The sequence below is a fragment of the Trichoderma ghanense genome (assembly GCF_004382785.1).
Source record: "Trichoderma ghanense strain CCMA-1212 chromosome Unknown scaffold_8, whole genome shotgun sequence".
Lineage (NCBI taxonomy): Eukaryota > Fungi > Ascomycota > Sordariomycetes > Hypocreales > Hypocreaceae > Trichoderma > Trichoderma ghanense.
This window is the reverse complement of record NW_027395671.1, coordinates 192,349-213,827: the sequence shown is the minus strand read 5'-3', so window position 1 is coordinate 213,827 and position 21,479 is coordinate 192,349. Positions and strand designations below refer to the sequence as shown.

The 21,479-nt window shown below is 54.7% G+C and overlaps 5 protein-coding genes across 5 annotated transcripts in view; 1 reads left to right on the top strand and 4 right to left on the bottom strand.

Annotated features, from left to right (window-relative positions):
- CCMA1212_006680 (uncharacterized protein) overlaps positions 1–2,606 on the bottom strand; it is a gene marked incomplete at both ends in the record, with an annotated part of 2,886 nt that extends 280 nt beyond the window's left edge. Inside the window, one exon of the mRNA XM_073703887.1 lies at positions 11–2,606. Within this exon, the coding sequence (XP_073557382.1) occupies positions 11–2,605 (2,595 nt within the window). The remainder of the gene's footprint in view (positions 1–10) is intronic.
- Positions 2,607–8,711: 6,105 nt separating this feature from the next.
- On the bottom strand, positions 8,712–10,226 carry CCMA1212_006679 (uncharacterized protein; the record flags this gene model as incomplete). Its single annotated transcript, XM_073703886.1, has 2 exons — positions 8,712–9,651; positions 9,715–10,226. 2 exons carry the CDS (start codon positions 10,224–10,226, stop codon positions 8,712–8,714), a joined length of 1,452 nt encoding a protein of 483 aa, XP_073557556.1.
- Positions 10,227–11,701: 1,475 nt separating this feature from the next.
- Positions 11,702–11,959, bottom strand: CCMA1212_006678 (uncharacterized protein; the record flags this gene model as incomplete). Its single annotated transcript, XM_073703885.1, has 1 exon — positions 11,702–11,959. The coding sequence occupies one exon, from the start codon at positions 11,957–11,959 to the stop codon at positions 11,702–11,704; it is 258 nt and encodes an 85-aa protein (XP_073557557.1).
- A 4,384-nt stretch (positions 11,960–16,343) lies between these two features.
- On the top strand, positions 16,344–17,721 carry CCMA1212_006677 (Fasciclin-like arabinogalactan protein; the record flags this gene model as incomplete). Its single annotated transcript, XM_073703884.1, has 2 exons — positions 16,344–16,574; positions 16,687–17,721. 2 exons carry the CDS (start codon positions 16,344–16,346, stop codon positions 17,719–17,721), a joined length of 1,266 nt encoding a protein of 421 aa, XP_073557560.1.
- Positions 17,722–19,719: 1,998 nt separating this feature from the next.
- CCMA1212_006676 (uncharacterized protein) lies at positions 19,720–21,044 on the bottom strand (the record flags this gene model as incomplete). The annotated part of the gene is given in 6 exon segments (XM_073703883.1): positions 19,720–19,833; positions 19,868–19,953; positions 19,970–20,311; positions 20,382–20,450; positions 20,461–20,905; positions 21,039–21,044. The coding sequence occupies 6 exon segments, from the start codon at positions 21,042–21,044 to the stop codon at positions 19,720–19,722; spliced, it is 1,062 nt and encodes a 353-aa protein (XP_073557561.1).
- Positions 21,045–21,479: the final 435 nt, after the last annotated feature.

Here is a 21,479-nt window from a genome sequence, read left to right as displayed (position 1 = left end):
GGGGACTAACCTTCTTCAAGACCTTGGGAACTTCAATGAAAAAGTTGGAAAACTCAGCCTCCTTGCTCGTGGCGCCCCATGTCATGTTAATCTCAAACATGTGCGCCAACAAGGCCTGGCTGACGTGCAGCGAAAGGCCACCGAGGAAAATGGCCAGCATGAGAGTCCACATAAAGTTCTCAAACAGAGCGTACAGCAGGCCGCGCTCGCCGACGCGGTAGCGCATGACGGCCAAGGCAACGTTGCCGAGGCCGTTGAAGACGATGATGATGGAGAACCAGACTTGCCATGAGTCGACGTAGTACTTGTCCAGGTAGCCGTTGAACCAGCCCATGACGAAGTAGTTGACCGCGGTAAGGATCCAGGCAGCGCCAATGGCGTAGTAGGTGCCAATGTAGGAGATGACGGTGACCTTGGACGTGAAGCGGATGTTGGACAAGAGGAAGCGGCGGAAAAGGGGCGTAAAGGGGCCGCGCCAGAGCCAGGTGCGAATAGGGTGGAAGAGAAGCTCGTTGCAGCCGTAGGCGTACTTTTCCCACCTAGCAAGCTCGTCGTAGACAGTCAGGGACACGCCCTCCTTGAAACCCTCCCCGGCCCAGGCAGCCAGGCGGATGATGTAGCCATTGCATTGCAGACGCAGCGACATGTCAAAGTCTTCCGAGACGTGGCTCTCGGACCAGAACTTGTCATAGCCGTCCTCGTCCTGGTAGGCAACCTGCTGGATGGCGGACCAGCGGAGGATGGCGTTGTGGCCGACAAAGGGCGCGACGTCACCGTTGGAGACTGTGTACCGGATGGCAGAGTAGATGAGGTTGGTGAAGAAGGTGATGCCGTTCTCGAAGTAGGTGTGGACAACCTGCATGACACCGGAGGAGAACTGCATGATGCCGACGTCAGGGGACTGCTCCATCTCGGAAACGGCATCGAGCAGACAATCGGCGGGAACACGGGTATCAGAGTCAATGAGCAGGATGTAGTCGCCCATGCGGATGTTACCATCAGCCCAGGCACGACCATCGGCCTCGAGGACCTCCTTGAGAGCTTCCTCGTATGCCAGGGCCTCGTCGTTCTGGCTCCATTCGGGCGGACGCTCGATCGCCTGCAGCTTCTCCTCGACCTTGCAGGAAATCATGAGAGCAAAGTTCATGTTGGAAGCCTTCTTGAACTTGCCCTTGCGAGTGAAGCCGTTCTCTCCGTGCTTGGGGCGAGCGACCCAGCCGATGCTGTTGTCGGCGTAGAACTCAATGCGAGCGAGACGGTCCTCTTCGGAAATGAGCTGCAGACCATCGTCGTTGATGAACATGTTTGCGGAGCCGCCCTGGAGTTCGTACGTAGACATGGCCTGCTTGATAGACTTGACGGTGGGCATGATGACGCCCTGCAGACCTTCCTTGTAAACGGGGCACTGGATGGTGACGTGAGGGAGGGTGGCAGTCTGCAGACGCGGCGGAGGTCGGGCAGAGTAGAACTTGGAGTTGATGGTGAGCTGACGAATGGGGCCAAATATCTGAGCCAAGCAGCCGATGATGACCTGGGCAAAGAAGAGGGTGAAGAAGACTTGGACCGGAGCCAGGGCGACGAGGGCAAGACGGATATAGCTGCTGTCCACGGAAACCTCAATGGCCAGCTGTCTCCAGGCGGCGCCGAGGGAGACGGTCACCAGGGTCAGGGTCAGAGACACGAGGACGGTATTCTGAAGGTGAATAGGCCGCTTCTCGGGCTTAATCTCACCGCTCTCCTCGTCGATTTCGACCTCAGTAACAGGTTGGCCTCCCTTCTCATCGCCGCCTTCCTCGTCTACGTTGCCGGCCTTCCACACCAGCTCCATGAGCTCGGACTCGATAGCCTTGGCGCGTGCCACCAAATGAAGAGCATCGTCGTCCCAGACAACCAGGAGGCCCTCGGACGCGACAAAGGCAGCAAACTGGTACTTGCGAGCTCGCGGCAAGTCATCAATGGTGGGGAGAATTTGCACGCGCAAGCCGTTCATGAGCGGCACGTCAACGGCGTCAGGGGACCATTGCAGAAAAGTCTTGATAACACGCGAGTTGACCGTCATGGCGCACTGCACGTTGAGAGCAGCGCACGCCAGCGCAAAGGGAGAGCTGGCAAGCTGAGGGGGACAGGCCATGTAGTGGCCTCGAGCTTTACGAAGCAAGACACCCTCAATTTCTCCAGATCCGTCGCTAACCCAGAGCTGAGAACACTGCTGCTGGTACAGATAGTTGACCATGACTTCATGCTTGATGTCGTCGAGGAACATGGAGCTCTGTGTTGAAGGGGTAGACCTGCCAGAGCTGGACTGGGGCCGAGAATGAAATCTGGGAGTGGGAGCCTGAAGGTCCATGTCGTTGCCCGGGGTGGACGACGGCGGCTTTTCCGACATTACTGACTGCCGGCCTTCGAGCTGTAGCCGAGGAGGAGGTGCCAGCTTGGCCGGCGGCGGCGCTGGCGGTGCTTGCTCAGCATTTTTCGTGCTGGCCTTGAAGTAGCTTCCGATACCCATCTTGACCAGTGTGAAGTGGATGAGGTTGCGAAGGTAGATTCGTGGGCGATTGCCCCAGGCAATGGGATGGTCCGAGTCCCAAGCCCGTTGTAGGAGTCTTGAAGAAGGTTGAAACGGGGACCCTTCACAGCTGTCTCCGTCTTATGGCTTGGTGTTTGTGTAATCGTTGCAAAAGAGGCAGACGTGTGAGCTGTGGCAATGGCGCTCATCCGTTGGAACACCAGCGACCGAGATACGTTGGACACGCTGGGCGTAAGTGATTGAGGTTCACGACACCGGCAGCATTGAGTGTTGATATTATAACGAGAGCAGAGTATGCTACCCGCAGAGTGGAGAGACCGCCACGCAGGGCAATGCCGAGATCCCTCTGATAATAACGAACGGTGTTGAAGAGAGCGAGTGTAAGTGAGTGTGGTGTGGACCAGAAACGAAGGCAATGCCCGAAGACCTTGTCCACTTGAGCAATATTGGCCGAGAACGCAACGTCTGCAGGCCTGGTGGATGAGCGAGGGAAGGGGAGGGCAGAGCGAGGAGATGATAAAGAGGTGCGACGACGTGAAGAAGTATGAGTTGGAGAGAGAGGGTGGGGGAGTGAGGCAAGGCCGTCGACGAGGACGGGATGCAATCGCGGATGATGGACTAGGGACGAGATCAGGCCAGGGCCCGGTGGCAGCCCAAGAAAGTGGTGGGCTGGACTCTCAAAGCATCCCGATCGGTGGCTCCCGCTCGATCTCTCGGTCTGGTGTGCGTGGTGGGCAGAAAGCAGCACCTCTTGGGTCGGAGCTGAGGGCAAGAGACAAGAGAAGCGACAGAGTTTGGTCAGGGAGGCAGGGGGGAGGGGGGAGGGCGTGTGGTTGGCAGTGCAAGGTTGTAGGCGCAACAAGCTGCAGCTCTCATGCGCCAAGGTGCAAGCATCGCGGTGGTGGGAGTGGGCATGCTGAGGAACAAGAGCAAGCTGATGGAAATCCGGCCTCCGTCTGGACGCCACGCCAGGCCGCAGGAGTCTCGCAGCAGCCGGCACGATAGGAAAAGCAGCCAGAGACGGGGCAGGTCGAGTGGCAAGCAGGGAGAAGAAGCTCTGGCTCGAGTTCGTGCCCAAAGTCGAGCACCACGTTAAAGACGCCGTAGTCTCTTGGCCTCGTCGTTGGATGGCAGATTCAGCCCTCACTGGAAGAGGCACCCGGTGCTAGGCGATCCGAGACCGATGCTACAGGCTCTCATGGGTAGCAATCGATGGTTGAGGGGGCCCCGTCATTGTTGGCAGAAACAATCTACTGATGGGCCACCGCCCACGTTTTTCTCGAGCTCAGCCCAGAGTTTCGTGCAAGTCCACGGCCATGGGTACCGTTTGGTACGAAGTATGGAGTAGCACAGGCAATACAAGACAAGCGACAGCACACCCTTGGTCAGGACTCTGGACAGCCTAGTGTTCGAAAGGATCCGTCGTGAACTGACGTTTGACCAGACCCTGGTGCTTCTTGGCCATCTGGATATGGCAGCTCGTCTGCTGTCGTTTTCGCACCAGGTCGATTCCTCGATTCCTCGTTCCTCGTACCTCCTATTTCCCATCGCCTGTCGTGAATGCGTGCAGCCGTCGGTACTGGCAATTGGGAATAGCCTTCTTCCCTCGCCACTCTATTGTCCCAGTTGAGGACAAGAACCCTCTCGCCGAATCTGGCTCGAAGCAACCGCCGGCATGGTAACAATCACGGTGGGTTCGTCGTCAAGGAATCGCGCCAGTAGCCCGGGCTTTCTTCTCCCCGCCTGGCTCCTCTCAAGGGCCTTTGGCTGGCTCCATGGAATCGGGGCCATCTGCTCATTCCTTCGTATGAGGGCCGTGAGCGTGTTCCTGGGTTTGCGCTTGTACCTTGGCAGCGCGCTTCGAGCGGGCGGCTGGTGAGAGAGAGCCAAAGTCAATGGGCTTGTCGTTGCTCGTAGCTTTGCGACGGGTTCGTACAGGAGTGGAGATGTGCCGAATTGCCTTCCATGCTTTGCCTTCTGCTCAGTCCATCCTGGCCCGCCTCTGCCCTCTCGGCGAATCGCCCGCCGGTTCGGTGCCTGCGGTGCGAATTTCACGTCAATCCACTTGCTAGAGAACAAAAGGGCCGGGGGGGTGTGAGGGAGGAGAGAGAGGGAGGGGGTGAGGTTTGGCAGCTCAAGCGGCAGAAAAAAAAATAATCAACCAAACAAAGTTGGTGGCCTTTGTGGGCACCTTGGCGAACGCATCTGACTGGCCCGCGCTTTTCTGCCACTGAAAGTAACCCCTTAAAGCGGCGACAGGTGCGGCAGCTCTCAAGATAGCGCTGCGCTCTAGCGCCTGATGCCAGGCAGTAGCTGCATCTCGCAAACCTGGAGCCTGAACCTTCCACTCGCCTGCATCTGAATGCCCTCGTCGTCCATCATCACCAGCTTCAATGGCTGTGGCTGGCACCAACACGCCAGGCCAGGCCGCGGCAGCCGGGTCGGAGGATTAGGGTCAGCACTTGTCTCCCGGCACTCATTTGCTCCGTCTTATCGCCCGGCCGGTCTGTGAGACTCCAGCAAGATTGCGAGATTGCGAGACGCCCAGCAAGACGACCAGTCACTCCTCCGACTCTCTTTTGGACGCAGAACCTAATGCAAGATACACGCAGCCTTCCTTCGACAGGCCGGTCAGCCAGGCAGACAATGCAATCAGGGCAATAGCTTCATGGCGTCACGGCAACCAAGAGATAACAGCTTCGGGTTCCTGATGCCCGATTGGATCGCTCTTGCCAGATCCAGGACAACCACAAACGCACGTCCAGCGCCACCGCAACAGCGCATCAGGGAAATAGAAAGGCAAAGGGCTAATGGCTATCTTTCAACTTGCCAACTCCGGCCCCCTTGCACAGGGTCGAGAACGCACGAGTCCTCTCTCAGAGCTATTACTCGGTTAGCTCTGTTGGTGAGGCTTACATGGCCTGCGAGGCTTGCGTATGCTGGCACTTGCACCTACTCGCAAAAGGCAAAGATGGCTACCATCCTCTGGACTTGCTTCTCAACGAAGCCCACGATGAACATCCCAGGCACACCCGCACCTGTATCCGCAGGTCTTTTGTTGGTGTGGGTGGCATGTGGCCTGCAAATCAGAGGCTGCAGACAACCCTGACGAGTGCTGCGTTGCTGCGCTTAATGGCTCGGGATACGGAATACGGAACACGGGAGCATTCGTGCCATGCACTCGAGGCTATTTTTGGCCGTCTCTCCGTCACAGACTTCGTATTTCCACTTTTCGTGTGGGTTAATTCTCCGCCTCTGTTTGCCGAGTTGCACCACGACATTGGCACAGTCTCAGTTCGACGATTCTCCTGATGCCCTTCCGCACGCACAAGACATGTTCCAGTTGGCACCAAATCCCATCAACCCGGGACGGCAGTATCTGCATATCAATCAGCCAAGGTTGATTGTCTGTATTCCGCCAGGGTTTGCGCATCAATCGTCCAATGCGTCTCCACGTGGCCCCCAGTCTGAGCGTGGGAGGACTCAGCTCGATACTACCGTTGCGAGAGCAACCCATGACAACTCAATAGTACGACATTTACCCATCGTAGTGTCTGCTTGCTGATACTGGCATGCTATCTACACGAAAAGCATGGCTGTGGAGCAATAATCCAGAAGTCCAGTGTACAGCAGCAGGGTCATGCGTACCTTCGGTACTACCACCTCTGATGTGCTCAACACCATCATGACTTACCTCGAGTACTAGAACGAGTGCCAAGTGCTCTGAGTGTTCTCTCTCTCCTGCAAAAAGGATCCTTTTCCGCCTCCACGGAATACGTTGATCGCCTTGGATGTTTCCATGCCGCTGCCATGCGAGCTATAAGCGCCACGGGAATCTCCTTTTCATCAGCCAAGCAAGCCACGTCCGGTATAATAGGCCGCCCATCAGCCGCCCCCTTACCTGTCAAGATGCGAATTCTGCTCAAAGACATGTACGTACCACATGTAGCGAAGTGCAAGTCGCCATGACGGAGCCGCCCGTAGATGAGGCGCAGACGCCCCCTTCAGGGACACCAGGCTCATATCGTCCATCACGAACCTCATAGCCGCCATAGCACTCCAGCCGTATTCTGTGCTACCAACCAGGACATGCCCGAGACAGATTGGGGGCATCACCTGCAACGGGTAACCACGTCAACGCAATAGAAGAATACTAGATACGTCCACTTACACTGATCGAATCCCTTGGCCAGAGACTTTGTGGCTCGTGTCTGTCATACCCTTCAGGCCGCAGCTCAGAGTGATATGGCTGCATTTGCAATCAAACGCCACAGACTCTGTCACCGACAAAACTGCCTCTCCGGTCAGACTACGGCATTCCCATCCGTTGTGGCTGCGTTTATTGAAGGGGCTAGAGCAAATCGCAGAGGCTCCCATGCCCATTCTGCCGTGGCATCGATATAACCGCGTACATGGCGTTGTTGAGCCTACCGGGTCCCCAGTTCCGTCTTTTCCATATTGGGGAAGTGTACTCGTAATGAACAACTTGACTGGAGGATGCTCGCGCATTGAAACGTGTTCATGCATCTGCTGCACATAAGCCCAATGTAAGGTATTGCGACCATTTACATAGGCGTGCCTCCCGAAAGAGTAAGCTGTCACTGCAGGATCCGAATACCTTGTAAATGAAGAATGCCCTCTAAGTACTTTCCAAAGAAATCAAAAGGATTCGGAATAAGTACCCGAACGATACTCGTCGACTTCTCTCCGAGGCTGAGGAGCGATCGAAAAGATTAAGACGAAGACCAACAAGGGGGAAGGGGGCAGAAGAACCTACTGCCACAAGCAACCATTCGGAAGATATCCCCAATACACACGCCCTCCCCCTTTGTTCCTGGTGTCCGCCGCTACCAAAAAGAAGACGATCGGCTGGTTAGCTAAGATACCTTGATAGGTGGTGAAATGCTGTCAGTACTTTGTACCTCACAACCTCTTTCACAGCAGCCAATCTCGTAAAATCTTCTGCGGCTACCCATAAGCCATGCTATCAACCGGCATACCTGCGTCAAGAGAAGCACAAAGCCACGCATACACTGCATCTGCACGGGGATAGGAAAAAGATGCTGTGCGGCGGTATGACGGGATGATAATGCAGGTCTCAGTTGATCTCACGCATCCTCCCATTGTCAAGTATATCTCAACACACCACACAGAGCAGCGCAAGATAAGACAGGAAACCTAACCAGACGAACAATGAGCAGAAAACGAAACAAGGCAGAACGGGACGCTTTTTTTGACAGATAGAGAACGTGAGAAATGCCCAATCTGCTTGTTTACTTTGCATTTCAGCCTTATCTACATCCCTGTATTCAGCTTCATGCAACCCTCTGCCAACGCCAACGTACATGGACTTTCCACCGTCTTTCTTGTACATACATGTAAGGAGTAGCAGTACTGTCAGATCACTGGCAAGCGGTTAACAGCCAATAGTTCTGGCATGTGCTTGGCGTGATATAGTACCTATCATGAAGAAAGAGTCTCGTCCCATATCTTGATACCCCTTGCGAGAATGGCCTTTGCGGCTGCATCATCCCTGGCGCCACATATGCAAGATGCAGCCTTAACAATTGGAGGAAAGACGTGGCCAAGAGTTCGAGAACGTTAATATTGCACGTCATTAGTTCTGCCAGCGAAGAAGTCAGCCTTGCTAGAAGCAGATAGGCTGTTTCCTGCTCACAGCTGGCCTCTACACCGCATTGACGGGCCGCGATGCGATGCGTTGTGGTCTTTGTGGCTGAAGACAAGTGAGCTGGAATCTTCATAGCCCTACTGGCCGGATTTTGTGATCTGGCTGAATCAATGCTTGCAGGAGATGCTGTGGAGACGTAGTTGATGCCCCGTGGAAAAGTGAACTTGGAGTCATCGTGTTGTTCTCCCAAGTGTCGAGTAGATACCCAGATTCACACACACACACACACACACAAAAAAAAAAAAAATGCATTAAAGAATGACACAAACTTCAGTGTATATATCCAATTGAACGCCTGTTAGCTTTGGGACGCATCTAGTAGCCAAAAATACTATCCATCCAAATTACCCGACAAGATACTGTAATCTCAACCGTAAACCCTTCGCCTACACATAGCTGATAGCTTTTAAAGTAAAAGAGAAACAACAAGATGAAATAAGAAACTGAAAGTTACCACTCGTGTCTATAGTTAGCAGCAGCGATAGGAACATTGGCTCACAACTCCTCGTCACCATCGCACTGCTGCGTAATGAGGACGCGGCTGACCTCGAGTTGAGGCTGCGTCCAAGTAGGGTACCAAGAGTCACGAGCCTCCCAAAAGTCCTTTTTGGCATTGGGAGAGTGGTCCAGCCAAGGCTTGCCGGACTCGCCGTCCTCAAACCAGCCATTGGTACCGCCGACAGCAAGGTTCAGGATGAGGTAAAACTCCTGATCAAAGGGAGTGTTGTCGCGGCCCGTCTGGCTCCAGATGTCAACCAAACGTGTGCCGTTGGACGTGGAGTCAGGGAAGCCGCCGCGCTTCCACATGGGCTTGTTGAAGTTGGTATAGGTAACCTGCAGCAATCGGCTGTTGATGTAGGTGAAGAGGTACTTCTGCGACCACTCGAGACCGAACGTGTTGAAGCCCTGGCTGTAAGTGGTGTGCAGAGACTTGCGCTTGTTGTTCGTCTTCCACCAAGCATCGTTGGCCGGATCGGGACCCCAGTGCAGGGCCGACGAAGCAATGTTGTTGCCGCCCTGAGCGTAGGTGTGGTTGTTCCCGCGCGACTCCATAATGTCGATTTCTCCGGATGAGGGCCAGGGGCCGTAGGTGTCCTTGACGGGCAACATCCAGATGGCGGGCCACAGCCAGTCGCCCACTGGCAGCTTCGCAGTGACTTCGACACGGCCATACTTGATCGTTGCGCCCTTTTTGGTATTGAGGCGGCCGGAGAGTGTCGGGGGAACAATGGTGGAGTTGCCGGCGGTGGTGTTGGTGGCAGCCACGCAGCTGTAGTAGTCTTTGGAGGTGCAAGTGCCGTCCTTGAGCAAGTTGATGACGTTGTTCTTCTCAACCAGGTTGGCGTCTTGCAGCGTTGCCTTGATCATGAGATGGCCATTGTCGCCGATGAAGACGTTTCCATCGCCGCCAGTCGTCTGTTCGAACTCGCCGTTGCTGGTTTCGTGTATGTCAGTAAAAGCGCATGAGACTGCGGCTCAAGACGAGCAAGCTACTTACCCAAAGCCGCCAACCTGCACCTCCTTGGTCCAAATGCTGGGATCGAGGCCACTGCTAAAGTCCTCGTCCAAGACGGGGCAGTACTTGTGTTTGACGACACTTCGCATGCCGTCCCAGATCAGGAAGCCGGAAATGCAAAGGCCCAGGAGGATGCCGAGGAGGGGCAGAATCGTGACCCATTTCTCCTTGGGATCGACCTTGTTCAACCAGGGCTTCTCAATGTCGCCCTTCTTGACGAGCCGCGAGTGGAAATACCGCTGGCCGCCACGAGCTTCGGCGGGCTCTTCGTATGGGCTGCCGCTGGAGGACTCGAAGCTCGAGGCAGGCCGTGAAGCGTCCGGGCTCACGAAGGGGTTTGTGCCGGCTCCGGGGACGTTGGAGGCCGAGTCGGCGTTGTCAAAGATGTTGCGGCTGGCATCCGTGTTGGGAGTCCCAGGACGGAGAGGCGTGGGCGCGCTGGAGGTTGCGGCCGAGGGGACGACGGGAGGTCGCCCGTAGTAGTTTTGCTCCATCGAGACGCAGCTCTGGAGATGGTCTAATTGCGGTGATAGGACACTGGGGGTGAGGTTGCAACAGATGCCCTCAATATGGGACTTGACTGCCTTATGATGTGCACGCAGGGTAGAAGGAAAGAGAGAGGCTCGCTGTGACGGTGACGTATTGGGTTGGGGAGAGGGCAGACTTGTGAGAGAGTGAATGAGTGAACCAGGTTTGATATCCCGGGAAGAACTTAAGGTGATTGAAGAGGGAACACCCTCGTACGAAGTACACACACTGTCAACGAGACTGGGGGACTGCGGCCGCTGTAATGGAGAAAGATAGAGGGAAAGAATCGGGAGTAATAGCCTCAGGCCTTTCTCCAGCTGGACGGGCGCGTGCAATGAATGGACGAAGTGACTGCTGCCCTTGAGGCTGTCTTGGCTCTCACCTATTGGTACCAGTAGTACTTAGTCGAGACGAGTCGCTGTACTTGTGTGACCTCGGGCGGCGTCTCACGGCAAATGTACATGTACATACGTATCTGCGTCTGCGATGCTGATACCTGAGGTATCTGTGAGGTATTCGGTGTCGACACCCTCAAACTTTTTTGCTTCTTCCAACTCTTCCAACTCTTCTTCTCTCAGTGCAGCAATCAACTACTACCACCTTACGCTTCACCCCCGGTCTCGGCCAGCGGAGTCCCGGCCACTCAGTAACGCATCCATCCACCCACGCGCAACCTGCAGGGCCTGTAATATCGAGACTCGCGAGCCGTCGAGGGCGTGTGCAGCGAGTTGCAGCGCGTGGCAGCTCCTTGTCCAGCGCCAAGATGCCGTCTCTCGTTGCTAAGCTGATCCCTGCAGCCTGGTTTCAACTCAACTTTCTTGTTGCTGGCCCAGCTCCACACCTCCGGACAGCTTAAGCTCTGTCCTAGTATCAAGCGGCGCTGATGGTGAGCATGGCACGAGCACAAGCAAAGAAGCAGGGACTGGTGCAAAGGCTAACAATTGTCCGGTATGCTTAGATCTTACCTCGCTGATGACTCTGTGCCTTTCTTCTCGCGGCCGCATGGCGATAACAACTCACACTGAACGGCCGCGAGGGCAATGGTGTCATAGCAGATAAGGTTATTCTGTCGATTCAGGCACAGGGTCCGTCCATGTCCTCGCTCTGATCAGGTTCTGCCCTGGGGCGGGCTCGACTCCGGCGTGGCCACTCGGCTGAGTGCATCATCAGAACTCCGCCCACTGCAACCCTTGTGGCAAGACAAGCGCCCTACAGCCTACAAGTTTCCAAAGTATGGGTGCTACGAAGTACTCGCGCAGCCGATACATTATACGTGGGTACGCAGGATACGAGGAACATTCGCATGATAGATAGCCACTGCCGCTTCCACACGGCGACTTGGTACTAATCCCGTTCGCTGCAGCGCCAAGCTCAGGCCTCGGGGCTCAGGCTCTTCTGCTCTGCTCTGCTGTGCTGCGACTGGAACTGATATTGCTTGCGACTATCGATCAGCCGCATCTACCGCATCCGCTGTATCCACTGCCAGTACGACAAGAGAGAGCCTGTGGCGGCACACAGCAATGCGTCCTGAGGCAACTGATTGACTGATGCCCTGCCGCAGAGCCGGACCGCCCTTCCTGCAATACAACGGACAGATGCCTCGGACGGAACAACCTTGAGCTCTCAACAGGAACAGCGCTAGAAGGCCAGTCAGGCCTGTATGCGGCGCCTTCTGAGCGCTAAAGCTGGCGGATTGCATTGTCCCTGGCTTGACATTGCCAGCGGCACAGGCCGGAGCGCGGGCTCTGGTGCTGGCCAGTCGATGAGAGCTGGTAAAAGCAGCGACAGGTGGCTGCGATTAGATGCCGCTGTGGCTTCACTCTTGCTCAGCGCCTGCCATTTCTTCCGTGCGGTGCCTGAAGATCCCCTGTCAACCAGTCTGTCTGGTCTCTCACCGCTTTCGATAGACGCACGCCCCCTGCGACCACACACACACACACACACACACCACAGCGAGACACATCTTCATGGTCAATCGACCTTGTTGACTCCTCCCGCATTTGCACTAGCCAGGGCCACAGTCAGAGGCTATCCGTCGCCAGAGGTGCTAGCAACTTCGGAATGACGAGACTCTCCACCACCAGAGACTGCAGCAGTTGCCGCATTAATGCTGCCAAGAGGCCGAGGCAAGGAAGAAAGTGCACCGAGAGGCCGTGGTGGAAGCTGTCGGTCCGTTTTGTCGACTTGTGCCATTGTTAGCCTGGGCAATACGTGGAAAACCTTGCCGGCTAAATTGATGCCAACACAAAGGAACCACGACAAGGTTCCGTCTCTGCATGGTTTATTGGAGGCATGGAACTAAGTGACGGACTTGGTCATCCAACCAACCGGCTGGGGAATGTCGGAATTGAGTCTTGCTGGATCGCTCACATTGATGTTGTGCCTGGCAAGGTTCAAGGTCTATGGCATAAAACTCAGAATTGGCCCTGACGAGGATCATGGTCTACAGCAAAGATGACCAGATGCTTCACCCCGATGTCACAACCCATGTTGTGTCCACCTTACGCGTGCGTGTAAGTCAGAGATGCAAGGGGGAAAAGACTTATAGCTCTCACCTCTGCCCTCATCTACGTCAACCAGATCCCGCTGCTGAACTTTGTTGTCCTAGACCCGACACATAAAACATCTATATCCCCACCACTGGGGCTTTGTCGAAGCATCTTCTAGTCATTGCGGGCTATCATGGCAACTATACTTCGAAAACAAAGCGGAAAATAAGGAGCAGGGCAAGGACAGGCAGAGAAAACAAGGGACGATTGGTGACTGACGCTGTCTGCGGCTAGTAGTCGCCGCTCCACCTCGCTGATCGATCCAAACTCACGAGTTATGCCTGACAGTCTTCGGTCGAAGCAATACCATGTCGAAGAGCGGCAATCACTCTGCACGACCGAATTGAGTTAGCAGATAAGGGCGCAGAAAGTGGCACCTTGAGCTGGACAAGGCCGCAGCTCGGATAGCCTTTGCCGATTCACACATGGACAAACGGACGCTGAGCAACAATCAGTCAGTCCGTCTTGGTGATGGCGCCAAATAGGATCTGATGAGGCTCGTTGTTCTCGACCACAAATTACGGTCCAAGATTGGCAATCTCTACAACAATGCGGCAGCAATTGTCCGGCTTGGCGAGGCGCAGCTGACGTTTTGTCTACTGAGAGCATCCATACGGATCTCTCTCCTCTGAACCAGATGTCCCTGAGCGGAGACAGAATACCCCGGGTTGCGAGACGGTGGTAGCTGAAGTCTCGAGGCTAACGTGTGGCTTGACTCCGCCGCGGTGGGGGTTTTCTTCGCTGGCATGGCTTCTGCCCGCCTGAGTCTCTCAGAACGCATTCACTATCATGGATCTCGATGAGCTCGAGGGCGCTTCGTTACCAATAGCATGCGGCCGCAGTTCAGAATCACGGCCAGCCAGGCACCTGTAAGTCTTCCGCTACCCTGTCCAGATACGGATAAGAGGGCGAAAGAAGAAAGAAAGGACAGAAAGAGTTGAGATCGACGGACCAGAACAATGGCCGTCCGCTGCCCCCACCACCCAGCCGCGCCGCAACCACCAATCGATGAGGCTCACTCTATTTTTGTCGGCACGGCTAGCGTCAATGCCTTTGTTTGGCTGCATGTCTCGGTCACGCAAACCTCGTATAGCTCGCGGGTGTGTGTCATGGCGTGATGCCAGTCGAAAAGATGCCACTCACTAGGCCAGTCTGCTGTACGCTATCCTGATGGCGGAATGGAAAGATAGAGACACCTGGAGAGCTGAATCAGACGCAGAGCGCAAAGCCCATGCGCCGGCCCCTTGCAAGGCCTCGTTCGTGTCAGGGAGATAACATCAGAGGGCCCTTGGGAAGAAAGCCATGTGCCGGTGCCATTCCCAAACCTTAACGAAGCTTGGCGATTGTGTAACTCACATTCACGTCGATTCGGCGACCGCTTGCGAGTATGGACAACGACATCACATACTGGTACAAAATGCTTGCGTTACCTACTAATCTTGTCAACTACCTAGTGCAACCAACCAAGCAAGCCGACTGATCACCGCCATGCCATCTACGAGTCCATCTGATGCCCTTGTGGCACCAGCTCATGTCCGCCTGCTCAACTCGACCTACAGTACCTGTGTGGGATAGACCGGACATAGGAATAGACAGGATGGAAACAACAAAGTTCAATGTGATACCTAGTGACCAGGCTGTCGCAATCATGCCGTACCACTGCAATACGTGAATGGGATCTTCCCGCTGACTGGAGGAACTTTGCAAAACAAGCCTCCCTGGGGCACCGCTCGGAGGAACGAGACTTTCTGGTCTCTCCGTCAAGCATAAGGCGTCGCCACTTTCATCCTACAGCAGATATCATGGAAAAGCCTAGTATCACTCGGCCCGCTGGGATAGAGCTCCGAGTCCAAAGCCATGTGGATCAACACGGCTCTTATCCATGGCATCGTCGTTTCCGTTCCCGCAGCCCGGAAGGCTCCATAAAACTACGGCGTGACGGACGGAGCATGACTCGGGTAAGATCGGGTAGCTCCCGACGAGGCCATACAGGGATCACGCCTGGCTGGTATCGCTTCTGCTCCTCTTTCCTCGCTCTCTGTTCCCTTGCCATCAGGCCGCTGCTGTTGCAGCAGACCTCGTAGCGTGGCGCTACTTTACTTGGGAAGAGGCGAAGGAGAGTTCCGCTTTTTGCGGTCGCGCTTGTGATGCATGATGGCTCGTATGGATGCAGGACCGGAGCTGCCAGGGGTTGTTGATGCCGCGATTGGGCGGCACCTCATTGTCGAGATGCTCCATCGACACAGCAGGATACGATGCAGACCACATGCTGCCGCGTTTAGTAGTGTTTGACAGTAAGAGCAGCCCAGAGTGGTTGATTTGCCTCTTGCAGCCGCTCTGCGTGTGGTTGTGTCTGCTCGTATCCTGCTCGATATTGGCCAGGGCACCATGCCAACACACACCAGACTACTGCCGGGCTGCGTCACCTATGCAGCCGCAGTCCCTTTTGGCATTGCTCTGAATTGCTTTTTCTTTTCCACTCTGGACCTCTCTATCATCGAGATTTTGCATGGGTCGTTGTTCCGTCCTCGTACATGCAGTACGTCCCAACTCGCTACCATTACTAACACCAACAACCCTTGCTCATTGCTGCAACGTCGGCTCACGACCTCAGCTCGCCAGGTAGCATTGGCAACAAGGCCGCCATGTCAAAGATAACAGACGGGGGAGAGGCTCCAGGCCAATCAAGGCGCATCCCAGCCGCTGGATAATTGGCACCAGGGCTAGCTTTTGCGTCCGAAGCTGGCCAAGACGAGAGGCGCCCGCGATGCCGATCATCCAGGAACTTTGCCCGTTCCCAGCCATTTGGCAATCCGTGGATACATATCACCTCGTACTTTTACTACGTACACGGTGCTACCAAGGAACCGGAGCGCTTGGTACAGTTCGCCAGACGAGCCCCAGCCTCAAGCAGCATGTATTGCTGTACGTGAGGCATTGGAGATGCTACGTAGCCGGCTTACACGGCTGCCCAATCTGTCTGCCACTTTTCCCCTTGCTTCCTGCCAGCGCACAGCATCAGAGGAATCAGACCAGGACGTTCAGCTCTGAACTCTGTATCTTGTCCCCGTTGAGATATTGCAGGCTAGGGCTTTGCAAGTAGGACACTGGACTTCTTCCTGCGAGCTGTATCCTGCCAAGCGCAGCCTCTGTTTGTTGGCCCCTCTACTCTTCCAGGTATAAGACGAGAACCACAGCTGTAGGAGCTGTCGACTACGTACGCCTCAGCTGCTTTAGCTTACACACTATTGTCGAGCTATTGTACTTGTACAGGGCCATCCATACCCCTTGAAGTCTCATCAGTTTCCTCACTGTCTATACGCTGTGGAAGAGAAGCTGGGTTTCTTTCGCGTGTGAACAGAGATATCTTCATCGCCAATCCAGTCACTGCTCTCCTCAAGTCTGCTCAAGACATACAGCTGGCTGCTGGGCTGCTCCAAACCGATACGCCTTTGGATAACCTTGACTAGCATCTAAGCCCGCCTTCTCGAGAACACTGCCATCTTCTCATTTCACAACTTTCGCATTGTCACGATGCTGTCAAGAAGTCTTATGGCTTTGGCGGCGCTACTCGTCTCTGGCGTGTCAGCAGATCCTCGGGAGCTAGGGACGGTGCTTGCTGGCAACAAAGATCTGTCCACGTACTATTCGCTCATCAAGGCATGTGCCATGGCGATTGGAGCAACATTTGGTGTGTGTACTAATCAGTTTCTGCAGAAATATCCCGAAGTTCTTCTCCAGCTGCCCAGCTATGCAGGCGTTACTGTAAGTGTGATTCTTATCATCAGTCTATCTCTGGCCTCGCCTTGGATCATCAATTGAGCGAGACGTCGATTGTACATACAACGGATGCATGTCTTGCTGACTCTTCTGCCAGATCATTGCCCCTTCAAACGAGGCCTTCAAAAACATCCCCTATACTGCCCTCAATGGCATCTGGGATCCAGATGACAAGGCCACCACCGTGCCTCTTCTCCAATACCACGTGCTCCTGGGCACCGTCACAACCGCTGGCCTCGACACGGGCCCAACATACGTCCGGTCCACGCTCCTCACCAGCCCTCGGTACACCAACGTGACGTTTGGCCAAAACGTCCTCATCGCCAAGCAGCCCGGCGACACCGTCGTCTTCACCACCAGCATGGGCACCCGCTGCACGCTGGTCGAGGGCGACATCACCTTCCAGGGCGGCCTCGTCCAGGTGGTGGACAACCTGCTGATCCCCCCCGCGCGCATCGAGAACACCACCAAGGCGTTCAACGTGCCCAACTTCCTGGGCGGCCTCTACGCGGGCAAGCTCATGCCCAAGATCTCGAACGAGGAGAACATCACCGTTTTCGCCCCCGTGGACAGCGCCTTCGCCTCCGTCGGCGGCTCGCTCAAGCACCTCGACGCCAAGGCCATCGCCCGCATCATGGGCTACCACGTCGTGCCCAACCAGGTGCTCGTCTCGTCCGCCCTGACCAACGGCTCGCGCCTCGAGACGCTCGCCAAGAACGCCGCCGGCACCGCTCCCGAATCGCTCGTCATCCGCCAGGCCGGCAACAACAAGTACGTCAACTCTGCGCAGATTGTGCAGCCCGACATTTTGCTCGCCAACGGCATCATGCACCTCATCTCGGGCGTGCTCAACCCCGACGCCGATGCCGCGGTGCCGAATCCCACCGCGCCGACGCAGGCGCCGGTTTTCCCTGTGAGCACGGCGAGGAACCCGTTTACTTCGGCGCTGCCGTGTACCGTGTCTTGTCCGGTGACCACGACGGCGTATAACACTACTGCTGAGGCGACTGCTACGAGCACGACGAGCGTTTTCACGAGCAGGAGCAAGGGTGCTGCTGGGGCTCTGGCTACGGCGAATATTCATGCTGCTGGGGCGGCGCTTGGTTTGCTCGGTGCGGGGATGTTGCTGTGAAGGAATGAAGGATGGTGAAGTTTGTCTTTTTCTTTGATATTACCTAGAGGAGAGGATAATGTCCTCTTTCTTTCATTGTGGAGGTTGAGAAGCTCTGTCTAAAAGGGGATTGTTGAGCTTCGTCGGCTCTCTGTGTGGGAGACGTAATGATGTTGAAACTTTGATGTAATGAGCTGGCTCTGGATTAGGAATTATCGTATTGGTTTGGTCTGTTTCATAGAATAGGAAGAGCGTAGTGTTTGTCTTGGATATTATATTACATTATGAGCGTACGATATTATCTCACTCATCAGACTTTGTCTTGAAGTGAGCTGTTGTTGCCTAATTCTACTCCTTAACGGTATATGTGTATATGTGGGTGTGATGCGAAACAGATACAAGTCGTCTGCTTGCCATGTTCCAGAGGATTACTGGGTCTTTCTTTACGGCATCATCAGGAGACCAGCGTAGAATCAGGCAGGGTAAAGCATTAAGCATTAGATATGTTTCTTGCGTCCTTTGCCATATGTGCAGTGTACAAAGTGCTCTGATCACATTTCAAACCACTTTGGGAGATTGGGCCGCTCCAGATACTTGTGTCCTTTACTAATATCAGCACGAGGATATATAATTGTGCCCCGAAGCCAGATACGGAGGATGCAAACTGCGAGCTCGAAGCGTACGCGGAGAGAAAAAAGAAAAAAAAAAAAGAAAAAAAAAACGAGCACGATTACAATCACGCAAGCACAACCCCGCAAGCAACAGGCACAGAAGCAAGAAATAGAAGAAGTACTAAAAAGGCCGCGAGAAGACATGCTCAACGACTAGGCATGGGGGCTTTGCATCGTTCCGGATTGAGGCTTGCTTATCCCCCTTTTTTTTCCCTCGACGTGGCTGTTCAGTCAGGGAACCTCTTGGACGGTTTTTTTTTTTTGTGAGATGACGTGTGCTGTAGTAGACAGTTGATAGTGGAGAGCGAAGTGAGGAGTTTCAGCTTTTGTTATACACGTCTGGATAGCACGACGTGGAGTCGAGACAAGGATGAGTTGACCGGTTAACGTGGACATTGCAATGACGCAGTTGCGAAACGATCCTTCATTCATCGAGTTTCTCCAGGACACAAGGCATCAGGGGATGAAATTATTCATGAAAGGCTTGGTATAATCACCTGTACGAATGGCACCAGAGTGCTTTTCTTCTTCTATGAAAAAAAAAAAAAAAAATACAGGGTAAAGATATCATACGCCTCGCGTCTTGCATGATATGCACGAGCTTCCCTGAACAACCGTACTTCAAAGAGGCCCCCCCGTTTCGAGGTGAATGACCGACCGCGCATCAGCTTGATTTCTCCTCGTTGAGCAGCCGTCCAGCCTTCTTCATCCATAAGAAAAAGGCTCATCTGACTCATGCTGTTAACCTAAGTGCTGTAGTGAGGCACTTCATGCTAAGGAGCCAGAAAAGGGGTAAAAACACTATCGACTGAATCTGCGCATGCTGTTTACAATAACATGACCGGTGAGCATGTCCTTGGACTCGCCAAACTGTACACTGGGAGTGACACAGTTGGCTTGGCTCGTCATCTTGCATGGCTCATTACCCAGAAGCATAGGCAAGAACAAACAGATCTGCTCATCGACAGAAGGCAAATTGCCTAGGCACCAAAAGTCGTCGGAGAGCTTCACGTCGATGTAAGGATGGAGACAGCTGACTGTCATAAGAGCATGCTCACCAACTCTAATGCAGTCACACTCGGAGAGCCTCATTCGAGATGATGGAGCATCTTCCCGTACATCATACTGGGTTGTTCTGTCTATAGGCAGCCGCCCGGTATCTCTCCATGATTAGGCCTATTCGGCCTATTCGGCCGTTGTGGTATCTGTGTCGTAAAAACTCTACAATCGAAACAGTCCCCTACAATGCTCAATGCTTCTTACCGGAAGTAATCCTCAAGACGCTTTTCCGAGCTCCAAAACGCCATTGCTTCAAAGCAAACCAAACCCCCAGGCCTAGGCTTTCACGTCACTCAAAAGCAAACGTCAGCCTCGTCATCTGTAATTCCGTCCTCGACTCCGCGAATCGCTCCGTTCGCTGTCGTAGCTGCGGCTCCGGCTCCGACTGCGACTGAGACTCCGACTGCGGCGTCGGACATCGTAGTCGTCATATCGACCCGCTCCGTTCCCTCCTCCCCGCCGCCTGGGCAGCGGCGATCTCGATCTCGACCTCGATCGAGGCGAATACGAACCGTGAGACCGGCTGCGATATCGCCGACCTGCGCCACCGCGAGAAGGAGGAGCACCCCGAGGAGACCGCGATCGGCCCGGCGACAGGGGATTCGGCCGGTAGACGTCGGATCGGGGACCGTATCGCCTTCCCCCTTGAGGGCCAGAAGGCGGACCACGTCCGCGGGAGGGACCATGAAAGGGGGCTCGGGCAGCCAGGTTTGCGTTTCGGCGGGCCATGGGGGGTTCGGGAGACAGCTTGCTGCGCTGCGTCGAGACGGAAACGTTGATGGTGGAGCCGTCGATTTGCGCCTCGTGCATGTGTTCGATGGCGGCTTCGGCGTCGGCGTGGTGGTCGTAGAGGATGTATGCGGTGCCGCGGTTGGTTCCGACTGTTCAACATTGTTAGCCAAGGCGTCCGTTTGGAAGTAATTGGAGGTGGAAAGGGGGGGGGGGACTGACAGGTTCTGTTCATCGGGAGGTCGAGGTCGTAGATGGGACCAAACTGGCCGAATATCTCAAAGAGATGGTCTTCATTGACGTTCTTGGAGAGTCTCTCGACCACAATCTGTATCCCGGCCATAGTTAGTCAGCCTGCAACCTCCAATGCCTTGTCCTATTGTGATACCAGCTCTGAACGGACCTTTGTGTATCTGGGAGGGCTGTCGCTGGGCGAGCGGCTGTCCCTGCCGCGGTCTCGACTCCTGTCCCGACTGCTGCTCCTGTGACGGCCATTGCGACGAGGCGGAGTGTATGATGGTGATCTCGACTGCGACCGCGACCGTGACCGTGATCTTGATATGGATATGGATCCGGATCTGGATCGAGAGCGCGACAGAGATCGCGAATCGTAGCGTCGGCGGCGGCCTGGAGGCGATGGAGAGTCTACGGACCGCGGAGGCGAGCGCGAAGCTGAGCGGTGCCGGCTGCGAGATGGCGATCGCGACGGTGCCATTGTTGGGCGCTGCAGCGGCGAGTCGTGGTGCCTTGTGGCGGTGTTTGGTTTGACTGGAAGCGATCACCAAGTTTTGAGCTTTCTGGAGCTGCGTCACGAAATCTGGAGCTTATCGGTGGGTTGATGCGTGGTCATGTGACAGCTTGGAGGTCGATTTCGTTTACAGGCATTTCGATGCACTCAATGGACTCGTCTATCATTTCTCTTATTGATTCGATACGAAATTCCATTGACCAGTGACTAGTTGATGAATATGGTTTGGCATTGACAGAGAGATTCTCCATCAGATGGCTTTTTACAACAGCTGCTCCAAGGTCACTCGCTAATACTGCAATTGTCTCACGAGTCGACATCAGGTTCAAAGTCGACAATTCAACATCAATCACACGATACATGCGAATGCAGTTGGTCGCTGAGTTGTGATGCGTTTGTTTAAACTTTCCGTTCCTTCCATCCACTCACCGTTACGCCCTTGTTTTTGCCAATTGAGGCGAGGCAACCCTTGGACATTAAACTATCTCTTCCGCAGGGCAAACAGGACCAGTGATGTCACAGGTAGACGATGGCCAGGCAAGCCCGGATCAGCAAATGGAACAAAGCATGTG